Source organism: Patella vulgata, chromosome 6 (assembly GCF_932274485.2).
Source record: "Patella vulgata chromosome 6, xgPatVulg1.2, whole genome shotgun sequence".
In the NCBI taxonomy this organism is placed as follows: domain Eukaryota; kingdom Metazoa; phylum Mollusca; class Gastropoda; family Patellidae; genus Patella; species Patella vulgata.
The window spans coordinates 7,818,210-7,836,609 of record NC_065884.2 but is presented as its reverse complement, the minus strand read 5'-3'; the positions used below and the strand labels follow the sequence as shown (position 1 = coordinate 7,836,609).

Below are 18,400 nucleotides of genomic sequence, written 5' to 3'. Positions count from 1 at the left end.
CAGCACCACCAACACCAATAAACAGCGAAATCAACTTTGTATATAAATCTAATGTATTGCATGTATCTTTTTTTTTTATATAAAAACTAGGAAATATCACGAACCAAATTTTCATTATCCTAGGCCAGTGCTTATGTGGAGACTCAACCTCTCCCCGCAAATTCTAACCTAAAATCTCGCCAACAATCACGTGCCCTGACCTTATTGACATCTCAGCGACCATGACGAAAATTGAGTTGGCTTTAACACATAGATCTAGCCCCGCTTCTACTACCTTAGCCTCACTTCCACTCTACCTTAGCCTCGCTTCCACTCTACCTTAGCCTCGCTTCCACTCTTCCTTAGCCTCGCTTGCACTTTGTATTCCTGATTGTTTTCAAATTTGAGTGAAGTCTGTGTCACTACAGGCAGTGGACGCTTTCGGCTGGCCCCCGGATCCATTCACTTGATTTGATATTTTTTTATTTGGTGCAATGTCTATTTTCTGTCTTGTCCGCAGGTTTATCTTGTAGATTTTTGTTTTGCGTGTAGTGCGGTCCTCCTGCACTTACTATTAGAGAAATAGTAACTGCTTGGTATACCTTGGTCCCACCAGGTTTTGAACAAAACTATCTGTAGCATTTTCAAATCATATTTTATTATATCATGTACCTCGACATTATTACCACGATTTAAAGTCGTACACAGAGACTCACCTTTTGCTTGATAAAGATTCACTAATTTGGTTTTCCAGATTTTTGATTCACAAGTTGGACAATTGGCCGTTAAATTCCATTTACCAATCTGTAGCCAGTAGAATCGGGTATAAACATACTGGTCATGGAAGTCATTGAAGTCCGTGTCATTATAAGTTTTATATATTATCTGGCCCAGTGGATTGGTTCGTGAGGCCCAGTTGTTCTAAAACATACAAGTTAAACATCTCTGAAATAAGGTGTTCGCCTTGGGATTCTGTAACCGAGTTCCCCATGTTAGTGATGCTAGATGGAAGGCATGGCGGGGATGGGACCCGAGGTCCCGTGTGTAAAAGGAATATCTCATAAGTATCCCCACCTCCATAATCCCGGTTGGAACACATAAATAGGACGTTAAACTTCATTTTAATTTGTTAAATTTTATATTGAGATTAGTCACCGACCTCACACTCAAGACAAAGACAATGCAAGTGAAATGGGGTTTAACGTCCTACTGTTCTGCTCCGACTGGGATAATGAAGACGGGCATTCGCCATAGAGTGTGCTATGCGGGAAATTTTGCCCGGACAGCGGCTCTACGACCTACTCTTATATCGAATTCCAGCTGCCAAAGGATCCTTTACCTGCATGCCAATGTGTACACGGGACCTCGGTTTTTCGTCCCAAACAAACGACTAGACAACTGTCCTTGTCAGGGCTTCAGTCCTGCACCACTGGCAAGGGGAAACCACGCCGGAAAAAAACGATAAAACTTTCTCGGCCAACGCGACCTCCAGGCTAGCGAACCAGCGTCTTACCCACTTAGCCATCGTGACTAACTGTAAGCAATAAACACTAACAGTACTATCAAGGCAAGTAAATGGACTTCACTCAAACGAAAAAAACAAACAAACCTCCAACAAGGGAGATAATCCACAAACACAAAACACGAAAAAGGAAATGTTCTGTTCCTAAATATTTGAGGGTAATTACGTGTAATTTGTACCCCCGATAGTTGCTCTAATTGTATAATGGAACCATCTTCATCAAAACCAAACTTTAAACCAGCTACACAAGATACGTTTCTACCAGGTAACTTGTCATAATCTGTACAATATATAAATATATAATCAGTCAATTATACCTGTTTACAACATCTATAAATAACCGTGTGTTAGTCCCAAAATACCGATGTATTGGGCTGACTTTAAACCCCATTCCTTACCTAGATGCTCGAGAGAGAGGGAGAGAGAGGGGTGGGGGTGGGGGGTTAACGTCCACCCGACACAAACTGGGTCATTTCGGCGCTAACGAACAAAACAAAATTAAATGCCAATTCGGTTAAAATCTGCATGTAGGAGGTCTAAAAATACTACGACTGAATCTGTATACGAGGTCTAAAACAAGGTTAACGCCCATTTTCCATGCGTGCTTTTAATTGCGGCATTTGCGCTTGCGTTTTCGTTTCCATGTAGCCAGCAAAAACGCGTACATGGAAAACGTGTTTAATACGACTGAATCTGTATAGGACGGCTCAAACAGGGGGATCACGTGGCTAAGTGGGTAAGACGCTGGCTCGCTAGCCTGGAGGTCGGGTGTTCGATCCCTGCATTGGCCGAGAAAGTTCGATCCCTGCATTGGCCGAGAAAGTTCATCCAGATTTTCCGGTGTGGTTCCCCCTTGTTAGTGATGCAGGACGGAGGGCATGACAAGGACAGCTGTCTAGTCCTTCGGATGATACGAAAAACCGAGGTCCCGTGTATTTGGAATGCACGTAAAAGATCCCCTGGCAGTGGAATTCGATATTTAAGAGTAGGCCGTAGTGCCGCTGCCCGGGCAAAATTTCCCTCATAGCACACTGTATGGCGTATGCCCGTCTTCATTAGCCCAGTATAGGAGCAGAACAGTAGGACGTTAAACCCCATTTCATTTCATTTCATTTCACGTCTCAAACAAAGTCAATAGAGCGGAATCTGTATAAGACGTCCAAAAACAAACAAGGTTCAATCAGTGAAACTCAGAATAAGAAGATGATATTTAAACCAGAAACGTACACGAAAGGTCAGGTTTTACTGGAACCAAGTCTTCATACTGTTGACGTACATCCTCAGCTAGCGGATGGCTGCCCAGAGTCTCCAGGGCTAGATCAAGGAACCCTCTCTGTTCAGACCATGACGATATAACATTCTCAAAATTAGGAGCTGAAAAAATAAATTTGGATCATTGATTTAAAACCGAGGGCATCTTCCAATAAAACAACATTTCAAATAAACGGTTGTTACTACACACTGGTGTCCCCCAAGTTCTCCCCATGGTTCCTAAACACATACAATATTTCATAACATACATATGTCACAATTATCCATGGACCAGTTTCTCAAATTTTCCCCATAATTCCAAAACTCTTACAAAAACTACCAATCTGATTAAAATACAGATCTATATTTCGTTTCGTATTTTTATACTTTTAATGGCCTACACTGAAGATCTGACCAATTGTAGTGGAAGGTCGCGCCAGAGATCATACGAGCGGATTCTCCCCATAGTTTCAAAACTCTTACAATAACTCCTAGCCCTCCAATTCTCCCCTTAGTTCTCAAACTCTTACAATAACTTCTAACCCATAGTTCTCAAACTCTTACAATAACTTCAACCCATAGTTCTCAAACACTTACAATAACTCCTAAACGGAAATTTCTCCTCATAGTTACAAAACTATTACAATAACCCCAAGCCCTCAAATTATCCTCATTGTGTTAAAATTTACAATATTTCCCAACCCTTAAATAATCATTGTTATTACCTTTATTTTCGAGTTGTTTGGTAAATAGATCGTTTGTCCAATTAACGGAATCCTTGACATTGTTTAAACCCCAGGTATGTTCTGCTAATTTTACCAACACACGACTTGCATTATACACAGGTAGCTCAATATTAGAACATTTACCTATAAAATAATGACGAAACATAAATAGGTTTTACAAATTAAAGGACTGACCCGAAGATGAGATATGATCTTTATTTTCGTAACTTACGGGCTGACATATCGAGACAATTTTTATCCCGACCTAACGTCAAGATATTTTCCCATTATGAAACCGCCAACTTCTTCGAAGGGCTGCCAAGCTTTCCCGGAGAATTCACCTGCAAGACATTACCTGTCTCCAGACAATCCGCTCGAGCACGAAAGAAAGCTCTCATCTGTGCTACTTTGGTTGGATCCGAAGATATTCCCTGTATCCACGTATCTCCAATCTCTTTATCCACCACCGGTAGCTTATCTTTAATTCTCTGAGCAGCTCCCACAAAGTCCTCAAATGTTGACGCCTGGACATAAGCGCCTGGAAACTGTCCTCTTACTATTTCATACGATGTGAGCACCTCCTGGAGAAAACAGTACATATTAGTATGTTATATCTTAAAGAGGTTGTTACATAATTGGAGATCGTGTAGAAAAATGTCAATTAACACCTTCCATACATCATACCGATTAACCGTAACATTGGTACTGGTCTGACACGGCCAATGGCCACATGGAACTCATTATTCACTACCCCTTATCAGAGTTATGATGCAGTAAATAGCCAAATCTATATTATCTCTTCGATATCTTTTGTTTTATAAGCAAACTGTTAAATCTGATATGATGCAGTAGCCAGATGTGTAATGAGATCCTTTGTCTAGAAAGGATTTGTAAGCAGAAATGAAAAAATAGATAGGGAGAGCGGAGGCCATGGGCGCCTTGGAAAGAGACTACGCGAGGGCGTCTAGAAGTTAACTTGTTAAGACCAGACAGCAGCCATTTAAGTAAGTCGGGAGTTGGCACCCAAGGGTGTCTAGCCATGTTAGGACCACGACTCTCTCAACACAAGCTAATTATGTTAAAAGAAGAATAAAAGTATCATATGAAGTTAAACCGGACATAAAGACCCAATACTGTAACAAGATAGAGAAATGGGGTTCAACGTCCACTCGACACAAACCAGGCCATTTCGGGACTAAAACATATGGTTCAATTTTATTTCAATAATTCGCTTGCGTGTAGGGATCTATAGCAGTTGGAGGACCCGGAGAAAACCACTTTCTCTTTCTCTCTCTCTCCACTCTCTTAAATCAATACGGTTTCAATTACCTGGACTGATTGTGGAGGTCCTTGGTTATCTCCCCTGAAGGAGAAGCACATGGCCTCTTCAAACTCTGAGAAAGTAACACAATTATCTCGTGATAGCCCTATCGGCATGCTGGGAAAACTACCCGGATGTAGAGGATATCCACCTGGTAATAAAGTAATAATAAATAATTAAATGCGGTTTAACTTCCTACTTTTCTGCCCTAACCGTGCTAATGCAGTGTGCCGTGAGCTCTTATTTCTACTTCTAATGTACTGTCATCGTCTGTCAATAGCCTACGTGGGATGTACATTTTTCATTTCATCTCATCAGAAAGTCTAGACGCCTTTCTTTGTCTGGCCCTCCGCCTTGCACCACTGGTAGGCATGCCCGTAGCCAGCTTGCTGACTGCGGAGGGGCCGTGAAGTTTTTAGGGGGGGGCACACCCTCAGGGGGGGCAATCCATGCCCCCTGCTGGCTACGGGCCTGCCGGTAGGGGAATGCAGTTTGGGAAATTCCGAGAAACTGTTTCGACCAAAACCGGGATCGAACCCAGGGCCCCCTATATAGATATTGGGCCTTACTCGCCGAGCCACATAAATAATGAAATATGAAGGACAATGATAAAGGAAATCTGACACAAGCTCATGGAATCTTGTTGAAGTTTAGCTCAGTCAGCACTCCTGCAAAACAAATCTGATATAAACACACAGTCCTGGGTTAAACCTTAATAAGCACGTGCTAAGGGAACTAAGGCAATGGGACAGCATATCGAACCAGTGCCCACAAAGGCCACCCCAAAGTAAATTTCAAAAGCAACCCACTCATCTTGTATTTTGGGTCACTTGTATTTTGAGTAAAGACAATACCTGGATGCCACATGGCTATAAGACTTGTATTTTGATAAACCCATTGGAATATTTTAGGTACAGCCGGAGGTGATGATACGGTGTTGACACCAACTGTTATACCTTCTATACCATGTCTAGCTAGGATTGGTAACAGAGCTTGCGTCATTCCTGTAATAACATATATTATACACTTAGGATAGATAACACAGCTTGCGTTATTCCTACTATAAAATGGATTCTACACTTAGGATGAGTAACAGTGTTTGCGTCATTCCAACTATAAAATATATTATACACTTAGGATTGGTAACAGAGTTTATTTTCAAGGAACATGGAACTGTTACTTCACTGTTTCAAATGAAGATCTTACACGGAAAAAGGAACTGTGATCGCACTGTTTCTAATGAAGATTTCAGGCGGAACATGTTCCTGTTAGCGCACTGTTTCTAATGAAGATCTTATACAGAACACGGTGCTGTTAGCGCACTGTTTCTAATGAAGAAATTACCTGGTACATCTCTCTGACTCATTGTTCTATGTTGACGAGGTTGATATATTCTGGCATCCATGTCTTCAGACAGCTGTAGACTGAACTCTACCATGGAGACGTCCAGAGCTTCATACTGCATGTTCATCGGCCCAGCATGCCAAGTAATGTCACCACGCTTGGCGGCATATAAAAACGATTCTCTCTGGGTAGGTGTAGGACACTGTAGAATCAATAAGCATTATTAAAGTATTGTAAATGATGGGGACTACTATTTTATTTTCAAACATGGCTCAAGTAGTTTATTCTTTAACTAAAAAAAGAAATTTTAACGGTCGGAGCCAAATTCGGTATCGAGTCAAAAACTAATCTTTTGCAGCTTCTGCAGTACGTTACCTGTAGTTTGACGCCCGATAATACCAGGTTTGGTGGGCAGTCGAGGTAGAAGCTGACTAGCCAAGGATGTGTGGTGTAGACCAATCTCTCCTCGTAGCCCAGGATGTCCATCTGTAGCGCCAGCTGTATAGCTGATGGGAAGTAAACTTGGAAATATTTGTTGATGACATTTAGAATGAATCCGGTCTGTGGCGATATTCCATTAAAACCGACATCTTGAAATAGAGAAAAGGTGGAGTTTGAGAGAGAGAGAGAGAGAGAGAGAGAGAGAGAGATTCAATTTTATTTAAATAATTCGCATGAGCGTAGGGGTTTTTAGCCATGGGAGGAAACACTACAAGCGGTGAACTGAAACCATACCACTTGATTCAATGACAGGCCTTGCAATCTAACGCGCACGCGTTAAACCATCCTGCCACCCAACCTCTGAATAATTATAAGGACCGTAGCTAGTCATGCATTGACGCCAATTTAGATGAAGTGTTGGAGATACTGCTACCCCACATTGGCCACGGTTGCTCTATCAAATGAAATGGGGTTTAATGTCCTACTGTTCTGCTCCTAAACTGCGCTAATGAAGACGGGCATACGCCATCTTCGGAGCAGAACAGTAGGAAGCTAAACCCCATTTCAGTTCATTTCACCAAATACATCAATAAGAAACTATATGCAAAGTTTTGTGTTTCTGGATCAAAGATATTTCACATAAACAGTGATCGAAAGTTGAGTAAATTCTTAACTAAAGTATGAAAATGCTTTGTGAACTTGGGGCCGGGTTTTCATTGGTTGTTACTGATCAAAAGGTACGATAAATTTACTTTCGGGACAAAAACGACCGGGAAACCCCGTGTAAACTATTTTCGGAAAACCTGATACCTATGTTGGTCAAAAGAATTATTGTATTTACCAAGATGGTTCATAAAGATGAGATGAACTTTGGTAATATTCACATCCGCGGAACATGGCCTGGTGACGGCGAGAAATATCAGCTGAAAGTAAACAAAGACGGGTGCTTGTTAGGCCAATTAATACGCCCACCTAAAGCAAATTCGTCCATACTAGCCATAATTGTCAACATTTCACACAATGTAAACACAAAAATAAGAACATTAGGAACTCTTTCTTACGTTTTATCAGCCAAATGTGAACGGCAAGATACGTCTACAAAACGCCCTCGAACTTTACCATTCTTCCTTATCCTGATGAACAATCCCATAAATTGTAACATTAACGTCAAGATAACATCATGGTATAAGATCCGAACTGGGGTACGATTCTACCTCAATCTGATTAAAACACAGATCCTATTTAGTTTCGTTCTTTTATAGTTCAAAATTTCGTTCTACTTGTCTTTACAACTCTAGGATCTGGAAGAGTTGTTATTTAACCCGCATTTGGATGATGTGATGGATTAGCCAATGAAACTGTCTGTTGCAACGAGTTTTTGGCGTGAGGTGCACGGAACAGTGGGTAACCCATTAGAAATATCAACGCTGATTGGTTAATCAAATGTCTGACGGCATACGGGCAAAAGCCTCTGGTATGACCTCTGGCGTGACCTTCCACTACAACCGATCAGAGGTTCATGTAGTGTAGGCCATCGAAAGTATAAAAAACTGAAACGAAATATAGATCTGTATTTTACCGTGAGTTCTTGTCGTGCTCTGCACGGAACTGTGAGTAAACCCCTAGAAACATCAACGCTGATTGATTTATCAATGTCTGACGTCATAGAGTCAAAAGCCGATCGTATGACCTCTGACGCGACCTCCCACTATAACCAGCTCAGACTGATTCTGCCCAAGACCCAACCAATATAGTATCCATCGAATAACTTTGCCCGGTGTCGTGTTTATAATATCTAGATATATATTGTAATAGTATAAGTCTTATATGATAATATACTCTTCAAAAAAGTAGGGGATATTCAGAAACATTACAAAACTGCGAAAATGCACTGCTGTTTTTATTAGAGGTAACCAGTGTATGTTAATAACAGGTCAATTGCCTACACATGAACATAAACAGTTCATATGGGTACATTTCACTCGCGAAGAGATACACTGTCAAAAGTGAAAATGGACGTTTTTGATTTTTGTCTTAATAATGAGTAATTGCTCCACCAATCCTCAAACATTCCGCAATTCGTCGTGGTATGCTCATAATCAACCATCCAATCACGATTTGAAGCAATCTGACCCACTCCTTGTGCAGTGCCACGGCCAATTCTTGCAGTGTTGTCGGTTGACGTTGACGTCGACGAACATGTCTCCCGATCATGTCCCAGACCTGGCGAGTTAATGGAGGCACAACACTCAGTCGTCGTGCATGCAAATGGCTACATGTAGCGGATTTCTAATCGTTGGGGTTTAACTCGAATTCCTGTAACTTGGTACAAGTTTACAGAAAGCTGATTGGCCGCTTGTCCTTGATTTCGCAGGACCTGTACAAATGTATCGATCCAGGGCTTGTGTAGTGGCTCTAGGACGACCTGAACGAGGTCTATCATCAACATTGTGTGTTTGTTGGTACCGGTTCCACAGTCTGCTGATCACAGATTGTGACACATTAAGCATGTTGGCTACTGCTTGCTGTGTAGAACCCATTTGAAGCATGCCAATAGCACGCAGACGTTCATCATGTTGAAGACGTCTCATTGCAAATTAAACTTAATACACTAAAGCAAAGATACGCTAAACAGTAAATCTTATGCAAGAACCGATAGGAAAGCAAATATGGATAGGATAACCCAGCACGCGGCAGTTTTCATCAACCCTTCCTTGAAGTGTCAAATTTGACAATGAACCCCTCCCACGTGTACGACGCTATTGCGTGTCGCACGTGCAGCTCAGTGGTTCTGTTGGGGCGATAAGTTCTTCATCTGTGAACATACTCTCAAAGCATGTCAAGTGTCCGTGACTATTTATCATATCACAACCTGCATAGGTATTTGTATTTCAATATCCCCTACTTTTTTTGAAGAATATTTATTCAATAAGGTAATCATATAACAATATTATATAATATTTTTCCAGGTCTATAATGAAATTAATATAGAGTTGAATAAGGTAAGTAATAATATTCATCAGAACAATATTTACCAGAACACCAGAGAAGATATTTTTACTGTTGAACTTAAAATCCATTGTTTTATCCGATGTACTGTATTGTCTTATTAACCCGTATTACTATCAGTGATTGGGAACAAACTTTGACCTTCAATAAGATGCTAGATAATCATTTAAAAGATAAACTCAGGATAATTAGATAACAGTAGCAGGTCTCTAGAGTGAGCAACTGAAATGAAATGGGGGTTTAACGTCCTACTGTTCTGCTCCGACTGGGCTAATAAAGACGGACATACGCCATACAGTGTGCTATAAGGGAAATTGTGCCCGGGCAGCGGCGCTACGGCCTACTCTTATAACCAATTCCAACTGCCATGGGATATTTTACGTGTACGTCAATCTATATACGGAACCTCGGTTTTTCGACCCATCCGAACGGCTAGACAGTTGTCCTTGTCAGGCCCTCGTCCTGCACCACTTTCTCGGCCAATGCAGCGATCGAACTCAGGGCCTCCAGGCTAGCGAGCCAGCGTCTTACCCAGGGCTCACGGTAACTGTTTCAATGTAGTTAGCAACAAATGTTTATCAATATTGATAATTTTCCAGTTTGATTCAAAAATACCACAAAATGGTTAGCACGTCTTATAGAGGCACAGGTCCTCCTCTAAACATTCTAAATAACCCAAGTATCATTGTTGAATAAATTATTACAGGGCTAGAAATGTTCGACCCTCTAGTTGTCGTCGACAGGCGATTTTTATTTCTGACAGGTAGTAAGTAAAACAGCCAACAATTAGAATAAGTCAACAACTAGAACAACTACAATAAGTCAACAACTAGAACAACCAGAATAAGTCAACAAGTAGAACAACTAGAATAATTCAACAACTAGAATAACTAGAATAAATCAACAACCAGAATAACTAAACAACTAGAATAACTAGTATAAGTGAACAACCAGAATAAGTGAACAACAAGAATAAGTCAACAACTAGAATGAGTCATCAACCAGATTAAGTCAACAACTAACATAAGTAAAAAAAAATAGGTCAATTAGGAAATTTGAAATTATCACTATTAATTTCCAGGGTGAAGAAGTGTGGATGGCCTGGCAAGGACAGTGTCTAGTCGTTGGTATGGGACGAAAACAGAGATTCCTTGTACACATTCGCGTATGTCCGTCTTTATTATCCCGGTCAGCGCAGAAAAATGGGACGTTAAACATTTCACAAGGCACTATAATTTAGTCTTGGGGGCTTACATCCAAGGAAATGAAATGAAATGGGGTTTAACGTCCTACTGTTCTGCTCCGAACTGGGCTAATGAAGACGGACATACGCCATACTGTGCTATGAGGGAAATTTTGCCCGGGCAGCGGCACTACGGCCTACTCGTATATCGAAATCCAACTGTCAAGGGATATTTTACGTGCACGCCAATGTGAACACGGGACTGGACAACTGTCCTTATCAGGCCCTCCGTCCTGCATCACTGACATCGGGGAACCACGCCGGAAAATCTGGATGAACTTTCTCGGCCAATGCAGGGATCGAACACCCGACGTCCATTTAGCCACCGTGATCTCCATCACTTAAGTAGGCAATCTGATTAAAAGACAGATCTATATTTCGTTTCGTATTTTTATACTTTCGATGGCCTACACTACTTGGAGATCTGACAAGTTGTACTCGAAGTTCGTGTCAGAGGCCATACGAGCGGCTTTTGACCCTATGATATCAGACATTGATTAATGAATCAGCGTTGACCAGAACGCGTGATATATAACAATTCTTCCAGATCCTAGTGTAGTAAAGACAAGTAAAACGAAATTTTGAACTATAAAAAACGAAACGAAATAGGATCTCTGTTTTAATAAGATTGAATGAATGACAAACGTTATTTTGCGAAGGACGTTTTCTTTGAAATGATAATCGTACATTATAATTATGATAGATGAAATATTGGACTCACGTGAAAATTTCATTGAAATGCCAATCGTACATTATAATTATGCTAGATGAAATATTGGAAACGCGTGACGTTTCGTTTCAGTTGCGATTTTTCTACTAGATGAAATATTGGACGATTTTATTTAAATGCACTTGCGGGATAGTGTCTGTATTTTGAGTTGTTTAAAGCTGTCTTGCATATACTGATATAGCCCTTGAGTAACGTGATTCCCCGGTTGTACGTGACAAGGAGTAGGGTCGCCTGTCCAACCTCGTGGGTTTTCTACGGGTCCTCCGGTTTCCTCCCACTGCTAAAGACCCATAGCATGCGAATTATTGAAATAAAATGGAACCATGTGTTAGTCCCGAAATGACCTAGTTTGTGTCGAGTGGACGTTAACCTCTCTCTCTCTCTCTCTCTCTCTCTCTCTCTCTCTCTTGAGAGTAATGTCCTTGGCCATTAAACCATACATAATTCGTCTAATTTGATATAAATTCTTATGAAATATATTTACAATGTTGTAAGGTTTAACAGAAAATACAAAAACACCTTTGCTGCTTTTCTAGTTTAATTGTAACATGGGGAAGTATCTCGTCCTCTCCTAATGTTTCTCCTTACACATCGTCTACACTGGCGAGAAGTACATGTTGGAGGCTCTGTTGGAGGTTCTGTTGGAGGCTCTGTTGGAGGTTCTGTTGGAGGCTCTGTTGGAGGCTCTGTTGGAGGTTCTGTTGGAGGCTCTGTTGGAGGTTCTGTTGGAGGCTCTGTTGGAGGTTCTGTTGGAGGCTCTGTTGGAGGCTCTGTTGGAGGTTCTGTTGGAGGCTCTGTTGGAGGTTCTGTTGGAGGCTCTGTTGGAGGTTCTGTTGGAGGCTCTGTTGGAGGCTCTGTTGGAGGTTCTGTTGGAGGCTCTGTTGGAGGTTCTGTTGGAGGCTCTGTTGGAGGTTCTGTTGGAGGCTCTGTTGGTTCGACATCAGCACCACATGTATCGCAGCATTCAGTTTTTTGAGCGTCACTATAACTAGGACAAGAGCTAACCGAGCAAGTGAACCTATTACCATCACCCTGTGGGCAATCATCTGAAAATCATAAACACACGGACTGGAATAAACATCCTTATAGCAGGCCCGTAACTAAAGGAGGGGGGTCTGAAATAAGTTTTCCCTAGATATACATTGTCCTTCAATTTTACAGCACCCCTGAAAACACCCCCCCCCCTCGTTGCTGTGAGGTAGTTACGGACCTGCCCTAGAGTTGACAGCGTTGGGGATGGTGGGACGACAAATAAATCAGCGTGTCGGTTTTCAATAAACGGGTTACAGTAAACACACCTAGAATTGTCATGGACCAACTTTCGGATGGGACGAAAACCCAAGGTCCCGTGTACGAAAAAGAACCTATGGCAATTGAAAATCGCCAAAGAGTAGGTGGTTGTTCAATCATATTATATACCACATGGCGTGTGTCGGTTTATGGGGGGGGGATGGCTGAATGGTTAGAACGTTCGCGCTGTATCATAAAGTCTGTCATTGAGTCAACTGGCGTGGTTTCTATTCCCCGGTTGTACGTGACAAGGAGTAAGATCGCAACCTCGTGGGTTTTCTCCGGGTCATCCGGTTTCCCCCCACTGCTAAAGAAATAAAGTGTTAGTCCCAAAATGACCTAGTTTGTGCCGAGTGGACGTTAAACCCCATTTCTCTCTGTCTCTCTCGTGCCAGTTTACATTACTATTGTCGTGTATGGTCTTCAAAACCAATCTATTCTGTCGAATTTGAGACTCATATTGGCGTTTCCTTCGGTCAAGGTATATATAAGCATTATATTGAAATACCCTTTGGTCGAAACATAAGTCAACATGTGAAGTCATTGTCCACTAAAACATATATATCATTACACTACACACCTTTATAGGGGACTTTATCAATATCAATGTCCCACCAAAATGAGTCCCATTTTGAATCTGCTCCCCCTCTAGCGGGGGGACCGTCAGTTTTGGGAGGGATACCCAAGCTCATTTCATTTAGTAAGTCGAAGTCTTACAGAAACACTTTCAACCCGAATCCCCCGAGAATTGTGCACCAACAACAGCCCCTAATGAGGATATCAATATACGCTATTGTTTTACATTAGACTGGGATATTGTTTTATAGGAGAGAGGGATAATGTTTTATAGGAGAGAGGGGTATTGTTCTACAGGTGAGAGGGATATTGTTTTATAGGAGAGAGGGGTATTGTTCTACAGGAGAGAGGGGTATTGTTCTACGGGAGAGAGGGGTATTGTTCTACGGGAGAGAGAGGTATTGTTCTACGAGAGAGAGGGGTATTGTTCTACAGGAGAGAGGGGTATTGTTCTACAGGAGAGAGGGGTATTGTTCTATAGGAGAGAGGGGTATTGTTTTATAGCAGGGAGAGATATTGTTTGATAGGAGAGGAGGGTATTATATAGGAGAGAGGAGTATTGTTTTATAGGAGAGGGAGGGGAATATCGTATTGTTTTATAGGAGAGGAGGGTTCTATATGGGAGAGAAGAGGGTTGAGGGTATTATAATTGGTTTATTATGAAAACAATCAGCTTACCCTTTGTGACTGGAGCTTCACTACTAGAAACACAACTTCCACCTTGACACCACTATAAATAAATGGAACGAGAAGGCAAAATGTGAACAGGTGCGCTTTAACAACTAAGGTTTGTGATTGAGTCAAGTGGCGTGATTTCGATCCCACCATGACACCACTATAAATAAAAAGAACAAAACGGCAAAATGTAAACAGGTGCGCTTTAGACCATAAGGTTTGTCATTGAGTCAAGTGGAGTGGTTTCCATCCCACTCTTGTACGTGACACGAGTAAGGTCGCCTGTTCACTCTTCAGTATTCCTCCCATTACTAAAAGCCCCTCCACGCAAACGCATTATTGAAATAAAATAATATGTTAGATCCGAAATAGTTTATGTCGAGTGGACGTTAAACCCTCCCACTTTCGCAAAAATTAATCTGAATGTTATACAATTTGATTTTGTGTTTCTCTTAATATATAATACCATCTTCATTAGCCGAGACGGACTAGTTCAATAGGACGGGGGTCACGGTGGCTAAGTGGGTAATTAGACGCTGGCTCGCTAGCTTAGAGCTCGGGTGTTAGATCTCTGCATTGGCCGAGAAAGTTCATCCAGATTTTCCGGCGTGGTTTCCCCCTTGTCAGTGATGCAGGACGGAGGGCCAGACAAGGACAGCTGTCTAGTGATTCGAATGGTACGAAAAAAAGAGGTCCCGTGTACACATTTGGTGCACGCAAAAGATCCCTAGACAGTTGGAATTCGATATAAGAGTAGGCCGTAGTGCCGCTGTCCGGGAAAAATTTCCCCCATAGCACACTGTATGGCATATGCCCGTCTTCATAACCCCTTTTCGGAGCAGAACAGTAGGACGTTAAACCCCATTTCATTTCATTTCATTTCCAATAGGACGATTAACCCATTTCATTTTCGTTTCATTTCTTCACAAATAATTTGTAAATTTATGAACACTTCAGGCCCCGGACCGTCAAAATGAAAAGATGTGGGGTTTCGCACCCCCTCGACCCCCACCCTCCACCCGGATCAGCATTTCATTTTCGTTTCATTTCTTAACAAATAATTTGTAAATTTATGACTTACCTTCTGATTACCACAGGAAGTGAACTCCTGGGCTGCAATCGGCCTACATACGTTAGAGGAAGAGGGATCAAAACATAACAGCCTCTGACACATCAAGTCAAATCCATAATTACTTAATTGTGCACCCTGTAATATTTGATAAAATAGGAGTTTCAAAAATAGAGCTACGGTGCTGAAAGCGTTAAAACCAGTGTGCCGCGAGATCTTCCTAAGTGTGCTGCGAAATTCTGAACGGCACACTAAGAAAATTTCTCACTAAAGAAGCCAGCTACTTGACTTATTTAGTTTGAGTCATTCTATGTGTTTATGACTAGCTTGTGTCTACGGTTGTATGCCGTCTATGAATTGCCATGTTTTCAATTGGCAAAATTCAAATATTTTTCAGCCAGGTGTGCCGCTATTGTATCATGAGTTCGAAGGTGTTCCGGTGGCCAAAAAAAGATTGAGAACCACTGAACTGAGGTGGCCCATTGGGTGTGTCGTTAGCTTACGAACTAGGAAGGGAGTTGCATTGTCTCACGTGGGTAACACGTGTTCTCTCCCCGTTCAATGGGATATCCCGACGTGGTTTCCACTTGTCAGTGGTGCAGGGTGGAGGGCCTGGCAAGGAATAACGTATAGACTTTAAGGGTGCTAAAGCCAAGGTCACGTGTGCAGATTGGCTTGAAAATAAAAACATCCTGTCTGCCCGTCTTCATTAGCCCAGTCGATACAGAACAGAAGGACGTTAAACCCCATTTCATTTCATTTACCAACTGGGACGTCCCGGCATGTCAGTTGTACAGGGCAAAGGGTCTGGCAAGGTTCCATACTAAACTTACAATGTCTGTCTACATAAAGCTCCACTTGAAAACAGACACTAAGCTAGCTGACCACCACATTAATTTCTAAATCCACGATTTTAGTCGAAAACACTAAGTATACTTCCAGAATTTTGAGAAGTATTTATTCCGCTTCGATTTAATAAAATTGAAAAAGTTTATTTAGTCTTTGTGTGTATGACAGATGTGAAACCGCATTACAAAATAGTATACTTAATTTTAGATATGGCCGCCATTCAGGACAGTGATCTATTTTCGAAGTAGCTAGTTCTCTGTGTGCGGCATGGCAAGGTACAATTCAGATCCCGAGTTCGTTCACAAAGCATTGTCAGACTTAAGTTAAGAATTTACTCAACTTTCAATCGCTGTTTATGAGAAATATCTTTGGTCCAAAAACAAAAAAATATTGCATATAGTTTCTTTTTGATGTATGTAAAACATTAAAACAACAAAAGTTTTATAAAGGGCTATATTTTAATTATATTAAGGCGAACAGTTTTGAGTAAATTCTTAACTTAAGTCTGAGAATGTTTTGAGTAAATTCTTAACTTAAGTCTGAGAATGTTTTGAGTAAATTCTTAACTTAAGTTAAGTGAACTCGGAGTCTGGTCGGGACATAGCAGAATCTTTGATAGTTGGAATTCAAAATAAGATAAATTTGAAGCGCCCATGAACCTTTTAACTGAACGAATTTCTATGATACTAATAAAACCAAGAACAAGATGAGTAGCGGTTATGCCCCCGTCCGACCGGGTTGGCTCCTTACTGAACTGCTGCGATCGTACGGCAACCAGAAAATGCACAAGGTCGCCGGCATATATATGTGAACACAACGCGAGAAAATGTCCCAAAAAATTACAAACTTGAAAAAAGTCGCTTTCTCACAGCTTTTCATGTCAGATCGCAGAACCTTGGCGTTTGTTTTGAACATGCTCAAAAGAAACGCCGTGATTCGGTGATCATTGGCGACCATGGAGACCACAGCACGATTTCTGGCGTTTCAACCATGCTTTTACCACGCTTATGGCGATCTTGACGCGCTCCGAAACCATTTTCCGTCGCCGTAGCAGCACAGTAAGGACGCCAACCCGGTCTGACGGGGGTATTCGGGCCCAGCTCCTAATCCAAAGGTATGAATTTACACTCTTGATAGATAACTTACTCTACAGAAATATGATCCCGGATTACCAAAATAAAGCTTGCATTGTTCATCGGCATCAAGGAACTGACCAGCTAATTCTGATGTTACTAGCGCGGCCTGGTTGTTGTCATCAGATCGCAAACAACCGAAACTGAAAAACAAGAAAAGAAATGAAATGAAATGGGGTTTAACGTCCTACTGTTCTGCTCTGAACTGGGTTAATGAAGACGGGCATACGCCATACAGTGTATCAAAATTCAAAGTCCGTACAGGGTTAGATCTAATTATTAAGACCACTTTCAGATTTGGTCAAAGGTCACGAGATGTAAACAAGGCTAGCGCCAACTCTAACCTATACAAAAGCCCAACCTACAATCTGGTCAACAAGCACGTGCTCTTACCCTATTGACATCTCGGCGACCTTGACCAAATGTGCAGGTGGTCTTAATAATTAGATCTAACCGTCCCTACAGTGGCGAAAGAAACAAGCACATTGCCAAGTTTCATCTCGATCGTACAGAAATTGGCGGAGTCTTAGGCTTTTTCGAATAAAAATGAACTGAAACGAGGTTTAACGTACTGACAGTTCAGCTCCTATACTGGGCTAATGAAGACGGGCTTACGCCATACGATGTGCTATGAAAGAAATTTTGCTCGAACGTGGCCAAAGAGAGAGAGAGAGAGGGGGAGAGAGAGAGAGAGAGAGAGAGAGAGAGAGAGAGAGAGAGGGAGGATTTAACGTCCACTCGACACAAACTAGGTCATTACAGGACTAACATATGGTTTAATTTTATTTTAATAATTCGCTTGCGCGTAGGGGTCTTTAGCAGTGGGAGGAAACCGGAGGACCCGGAGCGTGGCCAAAGGCGTTTTACAATAAATAAATGGTAATGCAAATACTGAGACTAAGTAAAATAATCACAAATAAAATATGGACAAATATTAAAAATAAAAAAATGGCTGGATATTAGTGTGGTTAAAATGAAACAGACACTTTTAAGACTTATTTTAAAACTTGATAACGAACTGTTCCCTCGAAATAAATATGACTGTCTACTTCGTACTTTTAGGGTCCAAATCGCAAAGACTCTTTTATAAGATTGGCATTATTCTTCTTATCTAGCCCATCTATTTTTTAAATGCAGGTACGAAGACACCAGGTTTAGTAGCTGCAATATTGTAACAGCTTCTTGTCTTGTTCGCCGCTACAATTAATACAGCCTTCAAGGCTTTGCGCAAGTAAAAATAGCT

The 18,400-nt window shown here is 41.4% G+C and overlaps 1 protein-coding gene across 2 annotated transcripts in view; it reads right to left on the bottom strand.

Annotated features, from left to right (window-relative positions):
- LOC126824914 (uncharacterized) overlaps positions 1–18,400 on the bottom strand; it is a 37,665-nt gene that overhangs the window by 4,661 nt on the left and 14,604 nt on the right. The window contains exons 11-23 of one of the 2 annotated variants that reach the window (XM_050554352.2): positions 17,171–17,300; positions 15,188–15,313; positions 14,110–14,161; positions 12,085–12,611; positions 6,518–6,732; positions 6,143–6,344; positions 5,653–5,802; positions 4,807–4,949; positions 3,833–4,058; positions 3,478–3,621; positions 2,729–2,875; positions 1,681–1,781; positions 696–900 (exon numbers count right to left, since the gene is read on the bottom strand). In XM_050554352.2, coding sequence (XP_050410309.2) covers positions 696–900; positions 1,681–1,781; positions 2,729–2,875; positions 3,478–3,621; positions 3,833–4,058; positions 4,807–4,949; positions 5,653–5,802; positions 6,143–6,344; positions 6,518–6,628 — 1,429 coding nt within the window. In that variant the 5' untranslated portion in view covers positions 6,629–6,732; positions 12,085–12,611; positions 14,110–14,161; positions 15,188–15,313; positions 17,171–17,300. Of the gene's footprint in view, positions 1–695; positions 901–1,680; positions 1,782–2,592; positions 2,876–3,477; positions 3,622–3,832; positions 4,059–4,806; positions 4,950–5,652; positions 5,803–6,142; positions 6,345–6,517; positions 6,733–12,084; positions 12,612–14,109; positions 14,162–15,187; positions 15,314–17,170; positions 17,301–18,400 lie in introns of those variants that run through there. The other variant, XM_050554351.2, reaches the window with a different exon arrangement.